Genomic DNA, 12,500 nt, shown 5'->3' with positions numbered 1-12,500 from the left:
ACTTTGTGTTTGATGGTAGAATGGGATATACAGATTACAACACTCGTGGTTTTTTATATGGCTTGTATTTCAGTCAAGACCCAGCGGGAATATCAATCGAGAGCCACTCGCCAAAGGCTCGTGTCTCCCGATGATATTCATCCGCTGGGTCTTGACTGAAATACAAGCCATATAAAAAACCACTCGTGTTGTAACCTATACATACATTATGCAAATGAACCAAAAGCAGAGATACTTACTCACACTCAACCACGTTTTCATCCTAGTGATAGGGCCCGATGTTTCGACGAGAACAAGTTATAAATATGCCGAGTCGAAGGCGAGAACTTTCTTACAGTGTTGAGTCAAAATATAAATAAATTAACAACAACGGAAGTAGCAAAAAGTTATTCACATAACACAGAAACACTGACAACTTGGACGAACTCTGGATATAGCTCTGTCAGGTGTGTATGGGTTACATGCAGCTATATAAGGAGGACGTCAGCCGGCTTTGTTTATCTCACACAAACTTAATACTGACTATTCCCTTCCTCTCCAAAGTGCTGCTCATCGAACTTTGGACCATGTATTCCCCCCTTTATTCTAATTTGTGATGAGAAATGGTATTTTGACTTTGAAATTGGCTTCAACGCAAAACAAAAACAAAAATTTCTTATTTCAAGGGACGTAACCGCTCGGTGCGTTTTCGAATAAATCCAATTTGGGGTAAAACTCGATCGAATTACATCACAAATCTGCTTCAGTTTCAAGATCTTGACATGCTTTTTTCCCTCAAGATAATGGTACCACTTGAAATTGGCAGAGAAACATTCAGTCTGAAGTTAATTTTGGCCAATGCCTGGCTGACGTCCTCCCGATACCAGCTGCACGTGTATGGGTTGTAAAAGATTGAATACTCTTGCATTTAATGAGGCAAACACTAAACCCATGTCAACGTGTTTCAGAAACTTCCCTCGTTAGTGACTGGTCACGTGGGACAGTTTAACTCAATAACAAGAAGGGCAAAGCCCATACGACTCACATGCTTTACACATTTTTCCTACCAAAATACATGTGACCTTGACCCAAGGTCAAGGTCATCCAAGGTCATGCAACACAAAGCTGTTAATTCAAGACATAGGAAGTACAATGGTGCTTATTGGCTCTTTCTACCATGAGATATGGTCACTTTTAGTGGTTCACTACCTTATTTTGGTCACATTTCATAAGGGTCAAAGTGACCTTGACCTTGATCATATGTGACCAAATGTGTCTCATGATGAAAGCATAACATGTGCCCCACATAATTTTTAAGTTTGAAACAGTTATCTTCCATAGTTCAGGGTCAAGGTCACTTCAAAATATGTATACAATCCAACTTTGAAGAGCTCCTGTGACCTTGACCTTGAAGCAAGGTAAACCAAACTGGTATCAAAAGATGGGGCTTACTTTGCCCTATATATCATATATAGGTGAGGTATTGAATCTCAAAAACTTCAGAGAAAATGGGAAAAATGTGAAAAATAGCTGTTTTTTAGGCAACATTTATGGCCCCTGCGACCTTGACCTTGAAGCAAGGTCAAGATGCTATGTATGTTTTTTGGGGCCTTGTCATCATACACCATCTTGCCAAATTTGGTACTGATAGACTGAATAGTGTCCAAGAAATATCCAACGTTAAAGTTTTCCGGCCGGCCGGACGGCCGGATGGACGGACGGACGGACGACTCGGGTGAGTACATAGACTCACTTTTGCTTCGCATGTGAGTCAAAAACAAGAGCATTCACACATCCACAATCCATACACACTCGACAGAGTGATTTCCGAACATCGTCTATTTGCCATCTTAATAGCTCACCTGTTCAAACTGCAGATACAGTTGTTGTGTGTAGGCCTTCCTGCCCAGGTATCCTCTGTAGTGTTTCTGGATACACACCGCCGCTTGGTCTTCTTGAGACACAGCCACAGGGCTCTGTAACAAATAGAACAAATGTGTGCCATAAGTCATAGAACCAATTTGTACAATTAGTCAAAGCGTATGACGATATGACGAAATTCTCCGGCCCGTTAGCTCACCTTTCATATGGGCGAAGTCTACTTCACAAAGATGACTTCACGAAGCTTTCCCACTAAAAATACTACGCGAAGTCTACTTCACAAAGATGACTTCACGAAGCTTTCCCACTAAAAATACTACGCGAAGTCTACTTCACAAAGATGACTTCACGAAGCTTTCCCACTAAAAATACTACGCGAAGTCTACTTCACAAAGATGACTTCACGAAGCTTTCCCACTAAAAATACTACGCGAAGTCTACTTCACAAAGATGACTTCACGAAGCTTTCCCACTAAAAATACTACGCGAAGTCTACTTCACAAAGATGACTTCACGAAGCTTTCCCACTAAAAAGACCACGCGAAGTCTACTTCACAAAGATGACTTCACGAAGCTTTCCCACTAAAAAGACCACGCGAAGTCTACTTCACAAAGATGACTTCACGAAGCTTTCCCACTAAAAAGACCACGCGAAGTCTACTTCACAAAGATGACTTCACGAAGCTTTCCCACTAAAAAGACCACGCGAAGTCTACTTCACAAAGATGACTTCACGAAGCTTTCCCACTAAAAATACTACGCGAAGTCTACTTCACAAAGATGACTTCACGAAGCTTTCCCACTAAAAATACTACGCGAAGTCTACTTCACAAAGATGACTTCACGAAGCTTTCCCACTAAAAATACTACGCGAAGTCTACTTCACAAAGATGACTTCACGAAGCTTTCCCACTAAAAATACTACGCGAAGTCGACTTCAGCATGAGGATTTTCAGACAACAGTGAACCGTGCGACAGCGGCGGATTTTGCGACAAACTCCTTTTTGTCGCCTTTGTTCCGCCCGCAGCAAACTGAAGATTGAATGCGACAAGCTTATTAGGAATTGCGACTTGCGACATACGCGTAGGCTATTTGCGACCGCAAACCCGAGGGTCTTGAAACGAGTAAATAAAACATGAAGGTAGCAAAACAATCCATGTCACAACACTAACTGGGGCCCAAGGACTGTTATGCCGGGGTGGAAGTAGAGATAAGCGCCCACTTCCCAAGAAATGCTCCATATGGCTTCGTGTCTCCAAACACCTCTGACAGTCAAATCCAGCTCCTGGCCTTCACGTGGCGGGCCCTGTCTTCGACTAACAGGAGAAGGGATGCAGGCTCGTCAACCTTGGATGGTCGCTCATCTAGGAGAAGGACAACTCCGATTTCAAAACCCGCACTGCCTTGTGTGCGCCTTGGGAAAGGCAAAGGCTACGAGAAGGAAAACTTCGACAACAAACCCGGGTAGAGTGGACTCGACAGCCCAGCAAGGCAGCTACTCTTGGGGAGGAGGCAACCCTGAGTAAGAACCTCAACCACCGAAGACGGAAGACAGCAGCCAACTTGGCGTGGGGAGAAAATCGGCTGTCTACGCTTCCACGATAATATAACATCGAACGCAGAAGAAGAAACAACACTAACTAGCCGTATCGCGTTTGCATGTTGTGGTTCAGACATTTCCTGTGTGCGATACTCTAGAAACATGCATCTGTTTCTGACTAGCTGTGCTCGTCTAAACTATTCTTCGAGGTTTCTTCGAGAAAGTGGCCCAATTGGACTGTTGGTATATTTATGTTTCCCTGTTGATGTGGTACTTTTCTCCATCCAACTGAAACAGTAAGCACCCCAAACAGCAGCGTTCCCGGCCGGGTCATACCTAAGACTTTAAAATTGGCAATCTAGTGGCTGCTCCGCCTGGCGTCTGGCATTATGGGGTTAGTGCTAGGACTGGTTGGTCCGGTATCAGAATAATGTGACTGGGTAAGACATGAAGCCTGTGCTGCGACTTCTGTCTTGTGTGTGGCGCACGTTAAATGTCAAAGCAGCACCGCCCTGATATGGCCCTTCGTGGTCGGCTGGGCGTTAAGCAAACAAACAAACAAACAAACTGAGCAGCGTTGGCAGTTTATCTCAAGCTGACATTTTAGGTTAGATGGAGACAAGGCAATTTAGCGAGAGCATTATGTAGAATAAAACCCAGGGTGACACATGGACAGAGGCCAAATCCTTGGCATCACGGTAAAACGTGTATCTCCGAAGGTATAATACAATTTTGACGTGAAACAAACTTCACGTACAATAAATCATGTAATCAAATCAACTATCAAAATCCTTAAGTTTTCATTACTAGTATTATTCCTAACTGACGATGATACTTCACAGTTTCGTTTTGTCTTTAGTTAATCATTTCATAAAACTAACCTTTCTTTCTGCCAGACGAGACACAAAATACAGCACGAACGAAAAGAAAATCTTGAGAACTGACGAAAATGATACGGCAGCTACTTTAATTATGACAGATTTTGTTATTTCAAAATACATATCAGTTTCAAAGTGAAAGGTAACAGGTGCACAAAACGACAAAACAAAACAATTAAGGATCCTCCACACCTCCATACATTCTAAAGCAGCAGGAGAAAAAAGTCACCTTTGACCCGAGGGAAGACACATCCACGGTTTCAAGTTATGGTAGATACTATGCATTACTTCAAAATACAAACATTGTGCAGAAATAAAAGTCTCAAAGTACAGCGGCTGGCAGCACAGCAGACACAGGTTTATTGCAGAACAACTGCAGCTACTTCGTGAAAATAAAAGTTTGAAAGCAAAAGTTACAACAGTATCACACCTCAGTCACAGGAGACCCTTTCAGATTATCAGGTCTATAAAATACAGAGCAGCAGGGGGCCAAAAAGATTTCAAACAAAACAGCTGTGAATAATGACAGAAAGGAGGGCATAGACACAGATTTACGGCAGATACGCACAGTGTGCAAAAATGCAAGTTTCACAGCGGGAGCTCGAGACAAGCACCACGGTCACAGTTTCATTAAAACAGGTACTTTGTGAACATAAAAGTTTGACATGTGAAAACAGTATCACTCCTTAGTCACCACAACGCATTTAAAGACGCCCTCATTCCAGTGAAAACCGATATTATCATCGTCATTGACAAGACCTCTCATGCATGTCCATAATGCATAAGAGCATTCTTCCACTTGGCAAAATGGGCTTCCTGGCTGCCTCCTCTGGGGAGTGACTTTTTGTGTGGTTGATTTCATTTCGCCGATTGACAAATAATTATGTCCGCGCAAGAATTAAGCAGCAAGTTTGCAGATTCAAGGTATTTGTGCAAGAGAAATAATACTCTTATCCCATGAACAAAACACAAACACATAGATCTATCGTAATGGACAAGTCAGCTAACACAGGAAGGAGGGTATCATAGTGCAAAGCGTCTACAAATCAGTTCCATAGCAGCAGGTGTGACGAACACAAAACAAAATAAAACTGTGAATACAAATCGAATGAACCCGAGATACATGTAGCAGCTAGGGCTCCATAACTGAACTGAGCGTCCCTGCGTCCTATACGCACAAGAAGCCGACAATACGCACTAGAAATTCTTGAAGGGGGTCCCGTGACGCACTAAACCTGAAAAGAGCGGGTCCCAGGACGCACTAAACCTGAAAAGAGCGGGTCCCAGGACGCACTAAACCTGAAAAGAGCGGGTCCCAGGACGCACTAAACCTGAAAAGAGCGGGTCCCAGGACGCACTAAATGTGTGTTATCATGCGTTCGGCTAGTTTCTTTGCAGAATAGACAACAAAGTACACTTGGCTGACGAGGCTGACGAGGCCATGGCCTGAAAACAAGAGCAAGAAATCCTAAATGAATCCATACAAACAAGATTAATTCCAAAACAGCCAGGACATGTCCGGATGAAATTCAGACCACGGTTTTAGAGCTGGCACTGTAACTTTAAAACACGCATTGCGCAGAGAGAGAGAGAGAGAGAGAGCACAACCCTTTCGCAGTAGCAGACAAGAGCAATCAGGCCTAAACCACCGCAAAGCTAGATACATTCCAAAAAAACCAGGAAAAGTCCATAGGAAACACTCACGGTTTTCTGGCAGAAACTTTACGAATAGTGTGAAGACATTAGAGTTTCCCAGCAACAGTCAAGTAAACCAAATCACGCCCAAATCACCACAAACTGAAGATGAATTCCAGAAAAAAACGGGCAGAGACAAATACTGACCACAGCTATAGGGCAGCTGATACGTAAAACCACAGAAGCTGACCGCCAGACAGATGGCACTGTGACAGAGTGAGATGTCCAGTTTCTGAAGGAATTTGGGATCGATGGTATTAGCTGCAGCGAAGTAGGCTGTAACTCTAGGTGACCCTTATATCTGCGACACTGCCGCTGTCCGCACGATTTGCACGTGCCACAGGGGCACTTCATTATTTATTAGTCTGTCGGCGGTCATTCTCGGTCACTCAATGTGCCTCAGTCACGGATTTTACGTCGCAACTGTGCGCTTTATTATGTGTTTTGTTTGTATTTTTGACCATCATATCACATTTTACACAAGACAAGACATGCAGTCAGTGTTCCTCAGAGACCGCGCCAGTCGAACAATGACTGTCGAGATCTTTTTCAAATGTCATATTTTGGTCAAAAATACAAATAACTTCATGTATCGATCGATTTAAGTTAGAATTCCTTTTATTTCTCACGATTGAACGCACACAAACATGTACGTGTGACAGGGTGACCAGTCACAAATTATAGAGTCAAGTTTTTGTCATTGTCCAGTCTAGTGTTTGTAGTTCATGTTGCCGATCGCTTTATGTTTTGTGTAATGCCATTATCTGTTCGAAGTTAAATTTTGAGATGCACATGTCCAGTCACCGGTAGATCCTAAGCGCGCTTAGCCGTCTGTGTCCATGTTCTGACTAGTCTTTGATCCTTTGAAAAGTTAAGCCGCTCTCATAGGATGAGACGGGGAGCCGGGAAGCCTGCAGGTGTTGTTATGTCATATGGCGGCCTGTCTGTCTCTGTATTCCTCGGCTAGCTGCATGTAGCAGTGGTTTTCAAATAGGTGTTAATTCCTTTGTCGGATCGGGTGGATCGAATACCAGCTCAGCTGGCAGGTGGTCAGTTGCGTAACTGTTATGACCGACCCGGGGTAGCCGCCGATAACACGTGCGTGTGGTAATGTTTGATACGCTCAGATCAAAGTCTCGTTAAGAGGGTGTGAATTCCTCTGAATTTGATACGGAGAAGCGTGTCAGCTGCGGTTGGAAGGTCTTAATCCCTTACCCCCCCTCCCCCCCCTTCTTCTTGTCTTTAACCAATGGAATGGCTTATTATCTTAGAATGTTGTGTTACTAATAGTTACTAGGATTTTGATTGGATGTTTGTGACTCTAGCTAAAGTTTGATTATGTATGTACATGCTAGGGTGTGACAGAGAACTTTGAGAACTTGGGAAGAGTGTGGACGTATTTTGTAGTGTGCTCCACTAACTGACAAGATGTAGTTCAACTTTGTATTGACTTGTGGCTTGTAGCCACCGGCTTCGGTTGGGTCGGCGGAGAGGAGGAGAGAAGATGCTAAACACAGGAATAAAGTTTGCCATGCCCAGTAATCTGCTGTTCTGTGTCACAATGTCATCTGTTGTGTCCGTGAGTGAGAGTCCAGAGAGAGTTTTTAATTTTTTTAAATTTTTTTTGCTTAACGCCCAGCCGACCACGAAGGGCCAATCAGGGCGGTGCTGCTTTGACATATAACGTGCGCCACACACAAGGCAGAAGTCGCAGCACAGGCTTCATGTCTCACCCAGTCACATTATTCTGACACCGGGCCAACCAGTCCTGGCACTAACCCCATAATGCCAGACGCCAGGCAGAGCAGCCACTAGATTGTCAATTTTAAAGTCTTAGGTATGACCCGGCCGGGGTTCGAACCCACGACCTTCCGATCACGGGGCGGACGCCTTACCACTAGGCCAACCGTGCCGTCCAGAGAGAGTCCGTAACACATCATCAACAAGAAAGCACAAGGAACTTAGTCGATAAATATCGACAGGGGGCGGACAAATGGTTTACATGTGAAATGTGTGTATATGGGTGTGGTTCTGAAACAAACAAACCATGTGAACCCCCCCCCCCCCGCCCCCAATCCCACCGCTCGCGGGCTGAACGACTGACGTCACACTGTCGTTTCGGTCTTTTCCAGAAGAACACCGCGTGCTGACGGACGATTCGATTTGATCGCTTCACCACGCCTTTCCAACTATGTCCTCCCATACAGTTTTGGTAGATACATGCTTGTGCAAGTATGTTATTAGTATTACCAATATGAATCTTATTTTCCTTTCGATGGTCAGTTTTACTCACCTCTGTAACGGCAGTCACATCTGCGAATGCTGTCGAAGAATCTAACCGAAAGTAAACATTCTGGGAATCTACGCGCATCGGCCTTGACGCAAGTTCAATGCTGAGCCAATGAGCGCGCCGCGGCGAAGTTGGCCGCTGTAAGTCTCGCAGCGCTGGCTGGCTGAGCGAGTTGCGTGTCCATCCATATTTGGTCCAAGCCGCACCGTGGACCAGATTAGTAGGTGCTTGATTTTGGTATTTTGATTTTACATGACATTAAACCTTTCTTGGGGTTCATGGTCATGGCAACAGCCATAATAATATTATATCATGTATAATATTACATTTCAGCATATTTGAATTACATGTCATCATACCAAACTGTCATACATTTTTATTCCTACATCATTCTGATTGATCACAACCAAACCTACTATCAGTGGACACATCCAAATGTAAGCGCCTGTTCTTGACAACTTTTAATCGATCTAAAAATAGCAACTTGCTGGGCCCTTTGCCGCCAACAGACACTGTTTGGCCTGTAGGTAAAATGTACAATGTATTTTCTGATTTGTGCACAAAAGCTTTTTTTCTTTTTTCTTTTTTTTAACATAACAATGTTTAATGTCACTGTATGTTTAAAAGACCATGGTCATATTTGTAAAAAAAATGTTAAATTAGAAAATAAATAACATTTTGGTTCATGATTTTTCCTACACCTGTGCTAAAAATAAGAAATAAAAATGTCGGGTATATAAGTCACTCAAATACAGCTAGGTATGAATGGCTCGGTTTGAGTTTGTTGCAGTTGACCCTGCACAATGCGACTTATCATGTTTTTGTTGAACAATTTTGACGTCACCCCTCCCATAGGGTGACGTATTTCACAACTTCCTGTGTTACACAAACTCTGTGATGACCAATTTTGACGTCACCATTCCCATAGGGTGACGGATTTCACAACTTTCTACAGATGAACAATTTTGACGTCACCCCTCCCATAGGGTGACGGATGTCACAACTTCCTGTGTAGACAAACTGATGACGTATTTCACAACAAAATGGCGCTGCCCATGGTCAACCTCTAAACTATCCGTATAGAATGGGGGCGTCCTCGCCCCCATAAAAACAATATTAGTTCCCGAACCTTCTACACATGTATGCAATCTTTTGTAGTCTCGTCAAGGCTCCTAAGTATGAGTTTTTGTCGGACTCTGACGTCACATGGCTCAAAGAAGGGAAATCCCATGTTCAATCGATACATTATTAATTAACCTGTCGGCGGTCAGTGTCGGTCACTCAATGTTCCTCACTCACAGATTTCACGTCACAACTGTGCGCTTTGTTAGTCGCTGTCGTCAGTCTGGGTTAACGATTTTTCACGTGCTGTCTCAGTGTGGGCATTATTATGTGTGGTCAGTCTCGGTCACTCGGTGTGCGTGAGTCGACGTCATTCGGTGCAATGGTCACTTCTTCACTAGTCAGGGTCCATTTGGTTGGCTGGGTCGGCGAGGCTGATGGGCATTTAATGATTTATTTTGTCTGGCTGTCTAGTTGTCTGTCTGTTTGTGTGTCCGTCTGTCTGTCTGTGTCTGCCTGTCCCTCTGTGTGTGTGTGTGTCTCTTTCTCTCTCCCTCTTAACCCCCCCTCCCCCCCATCCCTTTATGCCCACATCGATTTTCATTGATTAGTTCACACACACACACACACACACACACACACACACACACACACACGAAACCAACCCACACTAACACACACAAGAAATTCAGTTGATCCCAGGATCAACACGGGCCGAAACATTGACAATATCAAAGAAACAGGAAGTTGTACACCTGTTGGTTCAGGTAAACAAAATAATAGTGTTAATGTGTCCTGTTAAATTGTCTTTTCGGCGTTTGTACATAAATGGGAGATAACAACTATCGCAATATCAAGGAAGAAGATTGTTGTGAAAGTAATGCAATAATGAATAAGAGCTCAATAATGAATAAGACTTGGCTTAACAGAAAGGAAGTTTGTTTGTTTGTTTGTTTATTTGTTGCTTAACGTCCAGCCGACTACGCAGAGCCATATCAGGACGAGGAAGGGGGGATGAAGGGGGCCACTTGTCAAGCGATTCCTGTTTACAAATGCACTAACCCATTACTTGTGTCCCAGCAGGCTTTAGTAAAACTAAATTAATACCTACTGGAAGATTACCAGTTTCCAGTATGTTAAAATAGGCTTAACCTATCTACTGCTGGACTTACATCAGAACACTAACAGATTAAACTATACATGAATCGCGAGACAAGCGGCAAGAGAAGAGATTTTTGGAAAAAATACAGGTGAATGAGCAAGAAGGCAGAAAAAAGAAAAGAATTCATGAAGAAAAAGAGAGCATGACAGGAAAGAGGAACCAAAAATCTACCTAACAGCAAACTAGAAAGCTCCTGCGGTTCCAAGAACAGGAGGGGCCTTTAATTTCATAACCGCAGTGCCCCACTGCGGGAACAGAAAGGAAGAAGGCTACTCTACCTTTATGGAAGTGATGCAATAATACTGGTATTGGTGACAGAAATATGTTTTCCACCAAGAAACCGATCGATCAACCAAGGAACCAAAAGACAGAGCGAGCGATAGACGTTGCAACAGGTAGGAATGGTATTGTTTTTGGTCTGAATGAGCGTCATACAGTGGCATGTCACAGTGTAGAAGGGAAAGTAGTAAAAGTAGTTATAAACAGAAATGAATGAAATCAAAGTGTATGATGCAAATAACTTTATTTAAAATTATCACTGAGTCACAAAATAATAAAGCAAGAAAGAATACAGTGTTAGTGAAACTGTTGTAAATGGCAAAATGCTGTTGCCATGAATACACATTTGAATGCTAGTAATGTAGCACCAATATATGACCCATTGTCACACTTAAACGAAGCTCTGGCTGACTTTGTTGAGGATCGTGGCCAGGTTTCCTGGGAGGGCAGTAGTTGAAAAAACATATACCATCTAAAGAATGGAAGTAGACTTGATCCGACAACATTTGTGTTGGCCATTGTACCAATCATGAAGTACACGATTTTTTGCAGTCACTGTCTTTTCCCCAGTAAATTTTCGAGTCAGGCGGACCTTTGACCCAGTACATTTCCCGGTAACAGCCATGCAATTCCAGGAAGCGCTGTTGTGTTGAGGCCTTGTTAAGGTTAATTTTTTTCCAAAAAATACTTGTTGAAGTTATTATTATTATTATTATTATTATTATTATTATTATTATTATTATTATTATTATTATTATTATTATCATATTATGTTGAAGTAACACGCCGTACAAGCCGTTACGCTGAATGCGTGGAGGTGTCGGGTGGAGAGAGAGTTGACTCTGATATCTATGAGGCCCTGTAAGCGTTACAGACGGTTTCGGTTTCGAAGGAAGGGAGACAAACCACAGCACGTCTTCCACAGGTTGATTTCTTCCCTTCTAGTGCAGGAATAAAAAATATTCATACGCAAATTGTTAGCAGATGTTAAGATTTTAAGTACAACAATGTTAAAATAGATGAATTTTTTCACATAAAAAATACACATGTTATTGTTTGTTTGAAAGACCCTGGTAAAAATAGACAACAAACTTTCAAGTTTGAAAAGAAAGTACTTTTTGTGTTGTCCGTTTGTGATAAAGTTCGCCTGTGCTCTACAATGTCTCCCAAGCTGACTACTATATTTTGTACTCATTTACATTGTACAGTGAAGGGTTCGACAGTGGTAGTCTATGAACTCATACACATGTTTTTGTTAGAATTCAAATTCTTGTGACACACTTCTTCTTGTTCATTTCCTGTGCCTGTGATTTGTTTGAGCACATTGTGAGGTATTTGACCACAGACTACAAACGGAAACAAACAACGAAAAACAAAAATAAAAACATGCACCAGCAATCACAGTCTAGTGCCCTCCAAAGAACACTCGCTGGGGAAAATCAAATTACAAAACTTCGAAAGCACTCACGAGAAACGCGCAAATTCGCAATCACTCCAAGTTCTTATAAAACAAGAGGCGAAGCCTTCAAGGCTCACGTAAGAAATCGACAAACAGTAACACAAACTCAATCACTCCGTCATACATACACACACACACACAGTAAGCATAGGTGACACTGTGCAAGAAAGCGAGACACTAGATCTAGATCTGTCTGTCTGCATGTAGCCTACTTACAGACACGACTGCCAACTAGTCTCGGTCCGCTCAAAATAACAATGACCGAGACATTCCT

General features: G+C 42.8%; 1 protein-coding gene across 1 annotated transcript in view; it reads right to left on the bottom strand.

The window, feature by feature from the left end:
- LOC138945486 (serine-rich adhesin for platelets-like) overlaps positions 1-12,500 on the bottom strand; it is a 252,698-nt gene that overhangs the window by 207,709 nt on the left and 32,489 nt on the right. Inside the window, exon 4 of the mRNA XM_070316917.1 lies at positions 1,842-1,955. Coding sequence (XP_070173018.1) covers positions 1,842-1,955 — 114 coding nt within the window. The remainder of the gene's footprint in view (positions 1-1,841; positions 1,956-12,500) is intronic.

Source organism: Littorina saxatilis, linkage group LG13 (assembly GCF_037325665.1).
Source record: "Littorina saxatilis isolate snail1 linkage group LG13, US_GU_Lsax_2.0, whole genome shotgun sequence".
NCBI lineage: Eukaryota > Metazoa > Mollusca > Gastropoda > Littorinimorpha > Littorinidae > Littorina > Littorina saxatilis.
This window is presented reverse-complemented; position numbering and strand designations above follow the sequence as displayed.